This window comes from Delphinapterus leucas, chromosome 3 (assembly GCF_059928025.1).
Source record: "Delphinapterus leucas isolate spDelLeu-1000000601 "Yukka" chromosome 3, BTC_Dleu_Yukka2, whole genome shotgun sequence".
In the NCBI taxonomy this organism is placed as follows: domain Eukaryota; kingdom Metazoa; phylum Chordata; class Mammalia; order Artiodactyla; family Monodontidae; genus Delphinapterus; species Delphinapterus leucas.
Window position 1 is genome coordinate 116,953,136 of NC_143131.1, and position 17,598 is coordinate 116,970,733.

General features: G+C 41.9%; 1 protein-coding gene and 1 non-coding gene across 2 annotated transcripts; both read right to left on the reverse strand.

Moving 5' to 3' along the window:
* Nucleotides 1-1,050: 1,050 nt before the first annotated feature.
* HSPA9 (heat shock protein family A (Hsp70) member 9) lies at nucleotides 1,051-17,134 on the reverse strand. Its single transcript, XM_022588908.3, has 17 exons — nucleotides 16,932-17,134; nucleotides 15,581-15,639; nucleotides 15,259-15,346; nucleotides 14,252-14,433; nucleotides 13,150-13,274; nucleotides 12,540-12,613; nucleotides 12,071-12,177; nucleotides 11,428-11,590; nucleotides 10,172-10,264; nucleotides 6,553-6,762; nucleotides 5,196-5,423; nucleotides 4,206-4,310; nucleotides 3,308-3,425; nucleotides 2,786-2,880; nucleotides 2,436-2,528; nucleotides 2,111-2,251; nucleotides 1,051-1,786 (listed from the first exon to the last, which is right to left on the reverse strand). Exons 1-17 carry the CDS (start codon nucleotides 17,010-17,012, stop codon nucleotides 1,709-1,711), a joined length of 2,040 nt encoding a protein of 679 aa, XP_022444616.2. The 5' UTR covers nucleotides 17,013-17,134; the 3' UTR covers nucleotides 1,051-1,708.
* LOC115803345 (small nucleolar RNA SNORD63) lies at nucleotides 6,084-6,154 on the reverse strand. Its single transcript, XR_004024024.1, has one exon. It is a non-coding gene; the product is annotated as a small nucleolar RNA SNORD63 (small nucleolar RNA).
* Nucleotides 17,135-17,598: the final 464 nt, after the last annotated feature.

Consider the following 17,598-nt stretch of genomic DNA (forward strand, 5'->3'; position numbering starts at 1 on the left):
AGTTTTATTAGAAGGTAACCGAACTACTACTACATATACCACTCATGGCACAGCTTGAGACAGTATCTGTGGGTACCTGCCCAAGCAGCTCTTCTCCCTACCTCTCTAATAGAACCCATTTTGTTCAGGGCATGCTTGGCTCCTCTCACTGATCTCAAAGATGAAATCTTGAATAATATAAACCAGTAGTTCTGAATTGGGGTACTTTGGAAATGCTTGAGAGGCTTAGTTATCACAATGATTGGTAAACACTAGACGCATTTAGTGAGCAAGGGCCAACCAGAGATGCTAATTATCTTCCCCAGCATGCCACAAAACAATCCTTCATAAAGAATTACTGCACATCCCACAAGGTTCCCACCAAGTGGTCGTGTGGCTGAAAATTTGAGCCTATTATTTCTCATATGAAACCTCAAGAAGCTTTTAAAAGGGTGTTAATAAACAATTTTCCAGAAACATAATTATCACATAAACAATCTCAATTTTTAAGAAATAAACTTAAGAAATAATTATTAAAACTAAAGTGAGTTCTAAGATGCAGTCACCTTCCTGGTTCTGAAGTTGTTAGCATGTGATATTTAGAACTACATTAGAGAAATTAGGACAAGGCAACTCACTGAGGATGAAAAAGCAACTATAGAAAGAATCTGGGTTCCTGTTATTATTGAGCCACTGAAATCACCTTAGGACTTAATACTAGACGTGTTTCATTACTGTAAGCCAATTCTGGTTGGACTTATTTAGAGCAGAGAGCAGCCTGGAAATAGGAGGCCTGATTTTCATGTTAGAGATCTAAAGACTATTTCAACATTCCAAACCTCAGATGGGGCTGGGGAGAGAAAAAAAAAAAAAAGCCTCCTCTGAACCAGACTTGTCTTTGGTGATAATGCTTATTATTATACCGGCCTTCCCAAGTTTTCAATTTGTTAGAAATTCAAATGCCAGTGTTAGAAAATCCTGTATCAAGGTCACGGAGTTGGGAAATGTGATTCATGTCATATTTCTGAAGCTCAATCTCAGGGCCTCACCCCTCACAGACAAGAGATCAAAATGCTTTTCCTATTTATTTTTTTAAAAATCCAGAATGGATCAAAAAGAACAGTCATCAGAGATACAGGTGCCACTGACACAGGCCAAAGGGTAGCTAGGAAAGTATGCCTTCAGAAAGTTTGGGAGACTTGTGTTTTAGAAGCTGGACCTCACATAAATAGCTAGCTTAGTTTTCCATTGATTTAGCTTCCCTGCCCTATCTCCAAACATGGCACAGCTGTCTTGCCTTGCAAGGCCTCAGTTGAAGAACTCCATATACACACAGGCTGGTACAGCAGTACTTAGGTAACTAGAAGGATCTCATCCCCCTATGGTCTCATTCCAGACCTGTCTTCAGTGTGTGAGATGGCTTCACCCCTTTGAAAATACAGCTACTTCAGCACAAAACAACGTTAAATCTTTTCCCCCCATCTTACATGCAGCTGAAAAAGAATGACAGGCTAGGGACAGAATACTGTGAACTTTGTACTGTTGGGAATTATCACTTGTTAAATGATCATTAGCTAATGGTCACTAAATTTACATATTCAGGAAATTATATATAGAGTACTGCAAAAACACAGTAGAAGACTGAAGTTTTGCCCATTTCAGCTCAGGAAATCCCTTCACTCCCAAGCATCATAATATGTTGTCCTTTCAACTCCAAAGTTTGCTGCTGTTACTGTTTCTCTTCCTTTTGATCTTCCTTTTGCTCCCCAGTGCCAGAACTTCCAGAGCCTTCCCGCTCAGATGCCATCTATAAGAAAACATTTGAGAATCACTTGTTTAATGTTAAGGGTGACAGTTTGCTCTCTGATGAACTAAAAACGAAAAAGCCACATCCTGCCTGTTCCACTCTCCCAGTTTTAGTGATTTCTTCCCTTTGACCTCACCCTCCCTCCCTCCCTCCCTCCCTCCCACCCACCCACCCAACGTAGTCAAGAAGGCAGGAAGAAGGATATTTCCAATTCCAATACTCCCAGTTCCATAAATGGCTATGTAGGAGCCATCAGTGACAGTAATCAAGAGCAGTTACATCAAGTTAGGAGCAAAATATTCATTGAGTAAAACAGCCTTGTACCTTTTTGTATGCCATTTCGAAGAGCTTCAATGATGCTTGCTGAAGGGAAGATGCTGCCTGCCTTATGTTTTCTCCTGTTTCACTGTCTTTTCGAGCGAGGAGCTCCCTCATTTTGGAAATCTCTTCTTTTAGCTTGTGGCACTTAAAAACAAAACAACACCAGACCCTCACTTTTTCTGGTTCTTATCCCATAACACACAGCAGAATGTTTAGAAACATTTTTTAAAAACTAAATTCCTATCAAGACCCACACAGAAAAATGACCTTCACTGACATTGGTGACAATGCCTCCCAACTTCTTGAGCTATTTTAAAAGAGGGTTTACCTCATCAGCAGGCAATTGGTCCTTGAATTCTTCCATCTTGGTTTCTGTGTCATGAATGATTCCTTCAGCCATATTAACTGCTTCAACTCGTTCCTAAGAGAAATTAAAAATGTAGTATGAATGAAGACTTCCAATCAACTAGTTGGCTGAATGTCCTCATTAAGAAGACAACATGAAAACTGCTACATACAGTTAACAGAGTATGAACAGTTAAGAGGGAAAAATCACTGTGGTCTGAGATGTCTGTAAGAGGTTTTAGCTGGATTCTGTAACATGAAAATTTTGATATGGGAAGACTGAGAATAAATAAGAAAGGCATTTCACATAGAATTTATGAGCAAAGTAATCACCTTCTTTCGCCGGTCTTCCTCAGCATACTTCTCTGCATTTTTAACCATATTTTCAATATCATCTTTGCTTAACCCACCAGAAGACTGGATCACAACTATAGTGAAAAGAAGGCACCTCATTATTTCCCAAGAAAACTATATGCTTCTTCCTCTACTGTATTAAGAAAAAGAATCCTCCTCTTCAAAGTAGCTGTCTTGATGTGCATTATGAAGAAGGGGAATATCCTACTGTTCTACAATAAGCAGAGGGAAACCAAGGGTCTAAAATATACAGAGAACAACTAACTGTCCTACCTACCAAAACTTCAGCAATCCAGAGGCTCAGTGCTTGCCTTTTTTGGGGGAATAAACACCATACCTGTTAATGTGACACTGATAACTGAGGAGAAAGAAGGCAAAGAGGACTCATCATCCTCCCCTGAGGCTAAGGGAAAAGATAATGCCCAATCTAGAGGGTCTAGTTCCCAACAGAGAAAAGTCCCTCACCTCACTCTTACAGTCTTAATAAATAAGAGTACTTACTCTGCTGCTCGCGTCCTGTACCCTTATCTTTGGCAGAAACATGTACAATCCCATTGGCATCAATGTCAAATGTAACTTCAATCTGAGGGACTCCACGAGGGGCTGGGGGAATCCCAATCTAGAATAAATAAATACCAGAGTAAGCTCCTCTCACAAAGGGGTCCAGTGCTCTACTTCCAAAACCTATACGGTCTTCTGGGGAAGAAATTACTTGGTTTCTGGGAGGAACAAGTGAAACTTTCACTTAAATGTACAAAAACATGAGTTTGTCGGTGAGGGTGGTAATTTCATTGCTGCTTGAAATAAAGAGGACTCATACTAGTGAAGGCTGGCTATAGCAAGTAACCACAACGGCTTTATGTACCTAAGGATACACAATGCGTGAAGAGTAAACTTTTCAATCATTCATCCCAATAAGCAATAAGCAATGCTGACTAGAAGCCAGTAACAAGGGACTTCCCTGGCAGTCCAGTGGTTAAGACTCTGCACTTCCATTGCAGAGGGCATAGGTTCAATCCCTGGTCAGGGAACTAAGATCCCACATGCCACAGAGCATGGCCAAAAAAAAAAAGACAACGATGACAAAGTAGCAGCCAATAACAATATCAAATGTCTTTAAAAGTAGTAAAATAGTAATCAGGAATTTCTTCTAATAAGCACTGTTTATGAACATTTCCCTGGCTCTTACAAGCGTCTTTATTTACTTCCTAAGGCACAAGAAGCAGGGCTCTCAGGTAAAAACTGAAGCCATGGTTATCCAGTTGCAGAATTCATTTGAATACTATGCTAAGGTAACACAGACTACGTCTGTCAGCAGTTTATGGTAACATTAGGGGTTAGAATAGTGTAACTTCACCATAAAAAAATGAACATAACATTCATGATTCCCAATACCTACCAAAGTAAACTGTCCAAGAAGTTTGTTGTCTCCAGCCATCTCTCTCTCACCCTGACACACTTTAATCTCCACTTGAGTCTGTCCATCAGCAGCTGTAGAAAACACCTAGGGAGAAAAAGGAAACTTGCTGGGTTGGCAGCCTGATTTTTTTTTCCAGCCTGTTCCCCCTTACAAAGTGCAACAAACCAGGAAGAAATTCACCTCCCAACACTGGAAGAATCCTAATGTACACTATGTTCAGAACAAAGGCTTATGTCTTTACAGAGAACAGGAGTAGGATTAGCACAGCAAAAGGGCATACAATAGCTACTGTTTTCAGCTAAGCAAATGCATTGTACAAAGATGCAGCATTAGCACAGAAGGCCTCAAGAGAAGGAGCTATAAAAAGCGAGATGCTGAAACATGCTCATCCAGAGAAATGGGTCAGAGAGAGGACATTTATTTTATGCTCATAGTCACAGGAAATCACCACACACTTCAGAATGATGTGTTGGCAATACATCACTTCAAACATAGCAACAGCCATAGTTCTTTCAGAAAAACACCAAATCTGAGAAAGGAAATAATTCTTAATCTAAGACCAAGCCATTGCCCAAATAATCCTGGCTTGATATCTCAGAACCCCTATCGTTCTCCAGGAAGACAAGCAAACTCCCTTAGTCTCAGCCACGCCATTCTTTTTACTGCCTTTGAGAACAGAAGAGTATAGGAATTCAGTCTCAAATGATGAGGCTCCTTCTGGCAATTATTATCCTGAGAAGGAGAGACTATTGATGACTTTCCTAAAATTATCACCACTGGCTGACAGAGAACTTTTCTAGGAACAAAAGAGAACGAAGGACAAGATTCTTACCACCCCTCCACATTCAACTAGTATGGACTACAAAACAAAAAGGAAAGTTTTCTAGGAAAAGCTCACAGAAGTGGCTACAATCACATCCTCACAGAACCTAGTATCTCTGTGACAAAGTAGGGTGGGGTGGCTTTTACCTGGCTCTTCTTGGTTGGAATAGTGGTGTTCCTGTTAATAAGCTTGGTGAAGACACCTCCCAGAGTCTCAATACCCAGAGACAGGGGAGTGACATCCAAGAGTAGCACATCTGTGACATCACCAGCCAACACACCTCCCTGAATGGCAGCTCCAATGGCCACAGCCTCATCAGGATTGACAGCTTTACTTGGGGCTCGGCCAAAGAGATCCTGCACAGTCTGCTGAACCTGAGCACCAAGAAAAAAGAACCTTGTCACTCACTACTCAGGGCAATTGCCTGAGAAAGGGAGAGTAGCACGTGTGTCCTGAGACCCCACCAGGTCTCAGGACAGGGTGCTTCAGATCCAAGAACGTTTACTCAAATTATTTTGTAGCTGAGTTCTTGTTAATGAGTTAAGTATATTATTTGGTTACACATATACTTTACTCTTGAGTATCTCATTCATAGCCCTTTTAAATTTGGGAACAATTTGCCTAAATTTTTTAATCTGGTTTCCCAAGCAATACATCAAATTAGAAATACAAGGTACAAGGCAAGGGGACTTAATTTGTATAGTCCAAGTCCTCTTCTACATATCAACTAAAAATCAGCTTAACAGAAGCAGTAGTAATTCAATACTGGTGCAAGTATGAGGCATGTTTTCCCCTCCTGCTTATTTTACTAATGCTAGGAAAAAGTTCTATTTGAGTAACATCTGGGATAATTTGTTAACATAAAAATATCTGCCTGGTTCAAAGCCTCTCCTTTTCACTTCAGATTTATTGTATGCATCATTTTCCTAAGCACAAGTACTCCAAAGGAAAAATTATGAAAATCAAGGCCCAAGATAGTTCTGTTCAAGCTATAAAGCAAGAATTACTTGCTGTTGATTACCATCAACAGGTTCTGTGCTCAGTTATTAGTTTTCCACACACCTGTCTTTTCAGAATGATGTGTTGATAAAATGCATCATTGCACAAATCTCTGTTGAAGAGACGCCTTTAGAAACCCCAAACACTATACTGCAAAACACATGTCCAAAATTGCCCATAGAGGCTAGTTAGTACCAGGATGTTAAGCTGTCTCTGACCACAAACTTTGTTTCATTCCTAAAAATTCTATAAAACTGAAGTTCAGGATCCTCCTTGCTACTACCCCAAAGACATCCCCCCCCACCCCGTTTCCTAATCCTTTTTTTAAAATACCCTTTAAGAACTCTTTAGCAAGGGCACAAATTCATCCACCTTTCAGGTCAGCGTGGCAGAAAGGCCACATATTCATGTCCCTACACAACATAAGCCATATGTTATCTCCTAATAAATCATTATGTGTTGGCCCTCTCTGCGCTCTATATCAAGAATTCCATGGGTCCTTACCTTGGGCATCCTAGTCATGCCACCAACCAGAATCACTTCTCCTATGTCACTTTTGCTGACTTCTGCATCTTGCATGGCTTTTTGGCATGGAGCTATGGTCCTTCTGATTAGATCAGTAACAATCCCCTCAAACTGAGCCCGGGTCAGCTTCATATTCAAATGCTTGGGTCCAGAGGCATCCATTGTAAGGTATGGCAAATTGATGTCAGTCTGCAAAGGAAGCAGGGAGACCAGTAGTGAAGTCTCTTTATTACTTCAATTAAAGACTATACCCTAGGAAAAGAAGACTCTGAAAGCCACAGTGAGGGTCAGACACTTTAAATGAACGGCCACCAAAGACAGTGACTCTTTAAGATTCAACCTCTTATCTTCCCAGAAGTAAACACTATAAATCTGTTATTAACAATGAAGAAAGGAATAGAGAAGCAGGAAAAATCCCCATTCAGGTGAAGAACAGTCTGTCCTGCTATTAAAAATATATTAAGGGGCTTCCCTGGTGGCGCAGTGGTTGAGAGTCTGCCTGCCGATGCAGGGGACACGGGTTCGTGCCCCGGTCTGGGAAGATCCCACATGCTGCGGAGCGGCTGGGCCCGTGAGCCATGGCCGCTGAGCCTGCGCGTCTGGAGCCTGTGCTCCGCAACGGGAGAGGCCACGGCAGTGAGAGGCCCGCGTACCACCACCACCAAAAAAAAAATATATATATATATATATATATAAAAAGAATCACACTACTGTGTTCTTTTACCAAGTTTTAAAAAATTCCCTTGCACATTAAGAAAAATGTGAAAGGTATGCTCGGAACCAAATAATCTGCCACCAAACCAGGGCTTTTCAAGTTTCAGGAAGATGGTTAAGAAAGCTACAACAAAAATGCTAAAGAGAAGTACAAGGACTGACTACTGCTATCACATCCCCAGAAAGTAGCTAACACTGCTACGGTCACACCATGTAACATACAGTATTTAATAAGCCTAAAATCCTGATAAGGCATGGATTAAGACTATTTAGACTAACAAAACTCATTACTAAACATGCAGAAACAGATGTCTCGGGGTGAACCCCCAGGAAAAGAGTTTGTGTATGCTGCCCCTCCAACTTCACAAAGCAAGGCCAACAGGGAATAAAGACTGAAGGGAGCAAATCCTTAACCAGCTTTCTTCAGGTAGAGTACCCTGGACAGATAAATGCTTTACAGGGAGAATCAACACATCTTTTGTAAATGATATTGGATATAGTTTCAAGAACACCAATAACAATTTTCTCTTTCTTTGCAAAATGTTAACAAACCGCATCAGTAAATAAAATTATCTATAGTAATGCAATCCAACAGAACTTTCTGTGGCAATGGGAATGTCCTCTATCTCTGCTTTTCGATCCAGCAGCCACTAGTCACGTGTGGCTGAATACTTGAAATACAGCTAGTGGAACTGAGAAATGGAATTCTTAAAAATTGTATTTAATTTTAAATAGCCACATGTAGTTACTGTATTAGTGCAGTTCTATATGCTATAATGACCAGGTGAAAAACTCCAGGGTTCTCCACCCTCAAAAGCCAGTTCCACCATGAAGTTCTGTCCCTCTTCTCTCTCAATTCCAACCATGTATCTCTCACTACCACACTCTGGTCCAAGTCCTTCCTCTCTCACCACCTGGTGTGCTGCAATAGCCTCCCAACATTTTCCCACACCCACTCAGGCTGCCACAAAGAGCACTCCACCTCAGAGTGCTTTCACCAAATCTGACCATGTTACTGGCCCACCTTAAAAATTTTCAGTAGTCTGTTGTCATTATCTCAGGAAAGATACCAAATCCCCAATCTATAAAGCCTCTAGCCTTATCTTCTATGCTCCTCCTGCCAGTCTAGTCTGTACTTCAGCCACACTGACCCTTACTCAGGTCTTTACCCGAGAGCCTCATACTTGCCTGACCCTTTATCTCTTCCTGATTAACTCACCTTACAGAAGCTCTCCTAATTATGTCAAACACCTGTCAAGTTCCTTTATTATAAATCTAACTTTGCCTTTTTAAAAAAACAAAATACATACATACATTTAGAATACCACTTACTATTTACTACACATTGTCCTAAGCATGTTATATGTATTAATTTACTAATCCTCTCAACTCTAAGGGGGAATGGAGCACTAATTATCCTCATTTTATAGACAAGAAAACAGAAATGTTAATTCATTCAAGGTCACACAGCTAATAAGTAATGAAATAAGGACTTCATCTCCACCAGTCTGCTTGCAGAGTAACTCTTTTTTTTTTTTTTAATTAATTTATTTTTTTGGCTGCGTTGGGTCTTCGTTGCTGTGCGCGGGCTTCTCATTGCGGTGGCTTCTCTTGTTGCAGAGCACAGGCTCTAGGTGCGTGGCCTTCAGTAGCTGTAGCACGAGCGCAGACTCAGTAGTTGTGGTGCACGAGCTTAGTTGCTCTGCGGCATGTGGGATCTTCCTGGACCGGGGCTCAAACTCGCGTCCCCTGCATTGGCAGGCAGATTCTTAACCACTGTGCCACCAGGGAAGCCCCAGAGTAACTCTTATCCTCTACATTACTTCTGACATTTACTAACATAATGTTCTCGGGCTTCCCTAGTGGCGCAGTGGTTGAGAGACCGCCTGCCGAAGCACGGGACACGGGTTCGTGCCCCGGTCCGGGAAGATCCCACATGCCGTGGAGCGGCTGGGCCCGTGAGCCATGGCCACTGGGCCTGCGCTTCCGGAGCCTGTGCTCCGCAACGGGAGAGGCCACAACATTGAGAGGCCCACATACAGCAAAAAAAAAAAAGTGTTCTCATTAGTGTCCACCTCCCCAAACCACATTATAAACTCAAGGGTAATAAATGCTTCTGTAAATTTAACCTACAGACTTACAATCACACATGCACAAACATTAATGTACAAGGGTGGTCAATACACCTTGCTATAATAGCAAAATGGTGGAAAACAATCCAAATACCTATTAATAGGATAGAGCCACAGTAAAACTAACCAACGTCCCGTTTCATAAAGTGACAACCCCTGGGAAGAATTATAAGCTATCCTCTGGTAGTGCCACATATTTCGACCCCAACCATCGTGCTGCAAATTCTGACAGCAGGACAAGGGAATACCATCAACTTCATGGATGACCCTGTACAGCTTTGTCACTCCTTATAGCTGCTATTAAAAAGAAAAAAAAAAAAGAAAAAAAAAATCCAGATGTGACTGAAGGTCACCCACTTTACCAACACAATGACAGATGCTATAAATACCTCTTCCCTTCCCAGAGTGCTAAAGTTGCTCCAGTTCTGAAAGATGAAGCCTCCCTTTGCCTTAACCACTAAGAACAGAATAACAGTATGTTAGGTCCACGTCAGGGATATAGCAAGATGGCGGGAGATCTAATTCCAGGTTCTCAGGTGGCAGCAGGAAAGCAAATCATAACCTCTGATTTGGGTGCTTCAGCTCACCTATAAAAAACATAATGCTCCTTTGCTAATGGAAAGGCTTTTTATCACCAACCAGAAAGCTGTTAAAAGAAATCTGACTGGCATTATGCCAATTAGAATATGCTATTCGAGTAAACTCAGGCTGAAAAGATCCATCAAGACTGGTGGAATTTGTCCACGTCTCACCTGCACAGATGAAGAGAGTTCACACTTGGCCTTCTCAGCGGCTTCCCGAACCCTTTGAAGCGCCATGTTGTCTTTGGTCAAATCAACCCCTGTCTACAAAGTGAAGACACACAATATATTAATGTTAAGAAAATAAATGCTACTTAAATTGCAGTGGTACGGTGTAACAAAACAAAATAGAGCCATACCTTTATAAACAAGCAGAAATTACTTATTGCCTTTAAAAATCTATAGGAAAAAAGAAGACCTACTTTGAAAAAGAAATATGTGTCTGGAGTTAGAGGATGAACTGTTCTCAGTTCTTTCCAGCTGTAGAATTCTAGCTCAAAAAAGGAGTTCCCATAAGTCCTTTTCCAAAGTTTGCTTTACACCACTTCCCTTTTATATAAGATCTACTTTAATACCTGTTTTTGCTAACCAAATGAAATCTAAAAAGGATTTTCACTTTTACAAAAAAGGCAAAAAAGACAAATAATGTTCAGCGTTTGCTTTGCAGCGAGCTATTCCAGAGGCAGTGTGCACCCCAAGCTCCTTCCCCAGTAACTACACTTATTTGAGCACCAAACCACCACCATAGCTTTGAACTGTCTGTGAGCATACAACCATTTATGTTGTGCATCCGTTAGCAAAATGTGTAGCTTCACGACATTTCAGCTTATCAAAAGTTTCGCAGGCTCAATTTTCAGATAGTGAGGGAAACCTACACAGTCATCCCTTGGTATCTGTGAGGAACTGGTTCCAGCAACCCCTGTCAAATGCGGATACCCCAAATCCAAAGATATTCAAAGTCCCTTATATAAAATGCCATAGTACTATTGTACACCAGGTGCTATAGCCTTTTTTTTTTTTTTTTGCGGTATGCAGGTCTCTCACTGTTGTGGCCTCTCCCGCTGCGGAGCACAGGCTCCAGACGCGCAGGCTCAGTGGCCACGGCTCACGGGCCCAGCTGCTCCGCGGCATGTGGGATCCTCCCGGACCAGGGCACGAACCCATGTCCCCCGCATCGGCAGGCGGACTCTCAACCACTGTGCCACCAGGGAAGCCCATTATAGCCTTTTAATTGTTGTTTGTTTCCAATTTGAAGCTACAATAACCAGAATTGTTCAGAGCATCCATGGAACTAAAATGCAATTTCAGTGGCCTATTCAACACTCTCTTAAGGGAAAAAAAAAACCGTAAAACAAAGCAAATAGCAGTCCAAACAAAGAAATTCTTAGTATTCCAATGTGTACATATTAACCACACCGATAACTAACCTCTCTTTTGAACTCCTTCACAATGTGACGCAGCAAGGCCTGGTCAAAGTCTTCACCACCTAAAAAAGTGTCTCCATTGGTGGATTTCACCTCAAATACTCCTTTCTGGATTTCCAGTATGGAAATATCAAAAGTTCCACCACCTAAATCATATACGGCAATGCTAGAAAGGAAAAAGGCCGTCAGGAACAAAACTCATCACAGCGTATAGATTTCAGTAACCAAACCAACATAAATTTGGCTATTTCCCCTCCAGGTATAATTATGAAAGTTGATGACTGCATAAGTGACGTATGTCTTAACAGGTGGCCCTAATAGCAACATGTAAAACATACATACAGTTAAAATTGAAATGTTAAAAAGCAAAAACCACTCTTTTGGATGAATACTTGCCAACAGGCATACCAAGGGGAAAAAATGACCACAGCGAGTACTTTAAAAAGAAAAAGTAATCAAGGGACAATCTTGAAATGAATGAAAAACACAGACCATAAAAGCCTTGGGAAAAGGTCAAGGCAGTACATTTCCAGTCTAAGTATAAGGCTCAATCACCATGAAATCAAGATGATGATTTAGGGTAAGTTTCAAGGTTCCATGCACTTAAGTCTCACAAATCTAGGTGGAATTCACTGCACAAACTTACATTTTGTCTTCTGATTTGTCTAGACCATAGGCCAGAGCAGCCGCTGTGGGTTCATTAATTACCCGAAGTACATTTAGTCCAGATATCTGGCCAGCATCCTTAGTGGCCTATAAAAAAAGAAAAAAGCATTTTCCACCGTGTCCCAGGTACCACTAATTTCCTGAATAAAAATGCTAATTGGGGGTCTTCCCTGGTGGCAGCAGTGGTTAAGAATCCTGTTGCCAATGCAGGGGACAGGGGTTTGAGCCCTGGTCCAGGAAGATCCCACATGCTGCAGAGCAACTAAGCCCGTGCTCCACAACAAGAGAAGCCACCGCAATGAGAAGCCCACACACTGCAATGAAGCGTAGCCCCCGGTCGCTGCAACTAGAGGAAGCCCATGTGCAGCAACCAAGACCCAATGCAGCCAAAAATAAATAAATAAATAAATAAATAAAAATAAATTATTAAAAATGATAATTAAACTCACCTGTCTCTGAGAGTCATTGAAATACGCTGGGACGGTGATCACAGCATTTTTTGCTGTATGCCCCAAGTAATTTTCTGGAAAAGCAATCAATGAAAATCATTCATAAGACCCTATCAGATGAAACAGGCTACAATTACTAATGTAGCCTAACAACCTGTGTCACTCTCTTGAGGTCACAAACAGCACCCAGTAGTTTTTAGCATATGACCTAAGATGAAGAGACCTTGTAGGAAAACACTCCAATTTTAAAAACCCAAGATCTCACCTTTAACATGTTAGTGAAGGCTCACCAGCTACAATGACCTAGTTTTAGATTTAAAAGAGCCACTAGTTTCTTAAATGGGAAGTTTTACCTAACAGATACAAAAGCTTAATGTGTAGTCTTTTGATTTCCCTTCTGGAAAAAAGAAACAAGCAAGCCACCATTAGGAAAACTTGGAAGAGAAATTCAATTTGTAGGGAAAGAGTAATAAAGTTTTGCCATTCCTAGGTATTCTGTATAAAAGCCACTGCAGACTCATCCAAAGGACACTGAGGTATGGAAGCCAGTGATCTCAGAGGAATCATGCTGTTCTCTAAATTTTCCCAGATATGAAATAAGCTATCTCACCTGCAGTCTCTTTCATCTTCATCAACACAAATGCTCCAATCTGACTTGGGGAATAGAGTTTTCCATGAGCTTCAACCCAGGCATCGCCATTAGAGGCACGGACAATTTTAAAAGGAACATTTTTACTGAAAGACACAAAAATTATACTTAAGAAACATGCCAGCCCAACCTACCATGAGGTTACCATACACCATGAAAGCCCATCTTCCACCCCAAGAGATCCATGGCCAACAAATGAGAACTTCAGGAATTTGTTTAATGAAAACCTTTAGAAAGCACTCATTAACATGTAAAAACATCCTGATGAACTGAAACATGAACATTCTTCTCACCAAAAATTTATGCAGCTGCTTTGGAAAGCGGTAATATGTAGGTATATATGACCTAGCAATTCCATTACTAGATGTCTACCCAAGAGAAATGAAAATACATGTCCACACAAAAACCTATACACAGGGCTTCCCTGGTGGCGCAGTGGTTGAGAGTCCGCTTGCCGATGCAGGGGACACGGGTTCGTGCCCCGGTCTGGGAAGATCCCACATGCTGCGGAGCGGCTGGGCCCGTGAGCCATGGCCGCTGAGCCTGCACGTCTGGAGCCTGTGCTCCGCAACGGGAGAGGCCACAATAGTGAGAGGCCCGCGTACCGCAAACAAACAAACAAACAAAAAAAAAACACCCCTATACACAAAGCATTATTCATAATAGCCAAAAGGTGGAAAGAACCCAAATGCCCATTAACAAACAGATAAACAAAATGCAGTATGTATGCATACAATGGGATATTATTTGGCCATAAAAAGGAATGAAATACCGATACACGCCACAATGAGGATGAACCTTGAAAACATCTGATCAGTATCAAGATGGCGCCTATGCCATTAACTACCTTATGTGTTTACCGCCAATTTATGTGGTCTAGGAATGACTAGCCAGATCTTCATGTATCATGTCACACATAGCAAAGACCTAATCTGTGAAGGCAGAATTGAATTTTTTGAAGGAGATACCCTTTTGGTAGGAACAGGGCCTGTCCCAAGAGATCCTGCTGGTAAGATTCATCTATTTAGCCTTTGCATATAAATACATTTTTGCTATTACTCACATGTCTTTTTGAACTTCTGGGTCGTCATATCGCCGGCCAATGAGACGCTTGGTAGCATAGAACGTGTTGTTTGGGTTGGTGACAGCCTGTCGCTTGGCCGGCATGCCAACAAGTCGCTCACCATCTGCTGTAAAGGCTACAACTGAAGGGGTGGTTCTGGCACCTTCAACATTCTCTAGCACCTAAAACTCCCAAAATAGGACAGAGAATGAGGTTCCAGTCACCACTACTGTCTTTGTACCAATCATTTAAGACACAAAACAAATACTAAAGAACAGTACTAATGGGCATACTTTTCTGCTCTGTGAATGCTGATATAGTAAGCAACTACTATTGCAGATTCAAACAACCTACAACTAAGAACATCCAAGAAACAGGAATAAATATAAATCACATCTTTCATACTCAATGTTTGGACAACGTAATCTTTCCTTCCATACGGAGAGTTAAACCTACTTCTGATTTTTTGGTGATGCCTACGAGTTTCAGGCATTAAAAAAAACTGCCAACAAGGAATTTAAAAATCCAGGTGCTCCAAATATTCTTGAGGAGAACCAGGTGGGAATAAAGATTTCACAAACAAAGGAGGAACAGCCTCTACTTCCTCTAGAAGGAAGTAAAAAACATGCCTTACTTAGGATGCAGCCTATGCATTATTTGGAGCTCCACTTGCTTCTAGACTGTTCCTGCACCTTTAGCCTTTGTTTAACTGACTTACAAAAAAGCAGAACGTTAATTACAGAAGTAATCAACAGCACAAGTCATCCCAATGGGTCCTAATGGTAACTTAGTAGTCTTACATCTATACTAGGACACACTTAAATCCTGGGAAGTCAAATCCATTCATTTATTACCAGCATACAATTAAGCACAAAGATTCACCTCACAAGAGTCTTAAGAATTTAAAAGCAGCTTTGAAAATGTCCCTTATCTAAGCCAAAGGACGCAGAATTCTGAATTGTGTACTGGTTACCACTACATGATCCAGAGCTTCCAATCATGCTCACCTTTGCTTGTTTACCTTCCATAACTGCCACACAGGAGTTGGTAGTACCCAAATCAATACCAACAACTGCTCCCTTGATTGCTTCTGATCTGTAAGACATTTAAAACAATGCTATGATTAATTATCTTAACAGTTATCTCCAAAATGGTTGTAGAAAAACATAAGAAAACAATATTTGTTACTGTGGCAAAATGCATACTCTATAAATAAACTTAGCTGTGTCTTTTTTTCTGAGTGAAGTAATTAATCACAAATTTAGAGACCACTGCTCTGGGGCTTAACATTTGTTATCTTAATGCTAAAGGAAACGAAATTATACTTACGCATAGTCCCGCCTTGAAACAATTCTAAAAGCTTCATGACTAAAGCCATTCCAGCCATCCTTAAAAACAAACAAAAAAAAGGATCAGCCATGAACTACACATGAAAACTTGAGCTTGTTTTAATTATTCTTCTGAAGAATACATCAAAGGTTGAGACTTTCATTCTGTTCACTGAGTGGTTACCATGTATAAAATATACTGAAATAAAATATTTCATATCTAAGAGACATTATGGTACTGAAACAAACAAGCCTAATAAAGTACAAATTTTCCCAATGAAATCAGAGAAATAAATTGATATAAAATTATCTTGAATTACATTACCAAAGGGTCTCTCAACCTTGGCACTATTGATTTTGAACAAAATCTTTGTTGGGAGCTGGGCTGTTCTATGCACTGCAGAATGTTTAGCATCAACTTGGGCCTTTACAACTAGAACCTAGTAGTAGCATGACTACCCAGGTTGTGACAACCAAAATTATTTCCAGACTGTGCCAAATATCCCGTGGAGCAGCAAAAATACATTAAAATACTACTCAATTTCATCATCAGGAGCAGTGTCTACCTAAGACCCACATATGTTACGTGTTGCAGGTACAGATTTAACTTAATCAGAGACATTTCCCCTGACCTTGACAAGTTGCTGATTTAAGGGAACTAGAATTGGTAATTTTGTGAAGTCAGTTTACGAGGGAAAAAAAAAAAAAATGTCAGGAGTGGCTTCCCATCAGTGTTAAAGACCTTTATTACAATCTCATCTCAGGCTACTTCCAAGTCTTCTTTTACCCAACCTGAGTGCAAAGAAATACAATTCCTGTTTCCCCAAAAGGTATGTTTTTAGTCTTACACGATAATGAACAACTATTCCATGGCCTTTTCCTGATTTGCTCATTTTTTCTGAAATAACGGAGAACAAAATTCTGGGGAGCTAACTAATCAAATGTTCGTAAGCAAGAAAATCAGAGCTTGATTTTTAATTTACTGCTCAGATGCTCTTCCTTCCTTCGGTGTATCATAGCAACGGGGTCCTCGCACAGTCTGCATTTCACAGCGAACAATCGTCCTTCTACTCAAGACCTCAAGACCAAAACTGTAATCGTCTCAAAAGGACTAATCAAGACCACTGCCCGCTACTCGATGAGATAAAACTCTAGGCTCCCAAGGAGTGTGACTCAGCAGGGCCTGAAACAGGAACGCAAAACCCTGAATGAGGCCTTGAACCGGCAGCACTGAATACTGAACGTCCGTTATTTTCCGTCTCTCCCCGAGGATTCTGACCCCGAAGGCCGCGGCCTGCCGCACTGAGTCCCAAGGCCGTGAGCCCCTCGGGGAAGGCCCAGCAGTCCCTTACCTGGTGGCGGGCGGCTGGGGGGCCCCGGGAGGCTGCGGCGCCGACAAGACGAGCTGCTGCGGTTCGGCTGGCGCTTATCATGGCTGCTAAATGGTGGAAATACGAGACAGCAAACACGCGCTCCGACCACCGAGAATTGCGCGGCGCGGTGATGCTAGCGCTTCTGGAAACCTCCAACTACGTGAGGTGGGGGGCGGGGTTTGATCGCTGCGGCCTGGAAGCCCGCTCTTCCGCTGAGGCGCCGCCCGCGCTGCCTGATAAGAAAATGCCTGAACGCTGCTTCCGGAGTCAGGGCCTATGGCTAATACGCTTCGGGGCATGATGGCAGGTTAAAGCGTGTCCTCCCGTGCCAGCAGCGGCAGGTCTGGGCTCCGTGACAGAGCAGGAGGCTAAAAGCGGCATAAGGCAGAACCGTGGACAACCCCGGTCCTCGGAGGCAGAAAAGACTCAAGGTCACACGGGATAAATTGCGAACAGTCTCCTTGCGTCAGTTGCCTGAGAGGAGGGGCCTGTTGCGCCTGCGCAACTGGGATCCTACTGAGGGCCTGGAGCGCATGTGCGCAGGGAGTGGCGGAGACCGGGGAGGAGTCTAACTAGAGCTGTCATAGGACGCTCCAGCTCACGTGAGTTTGGTCCCAGTGTTGCCCTGGGAGAGCCGCGGGCGGGT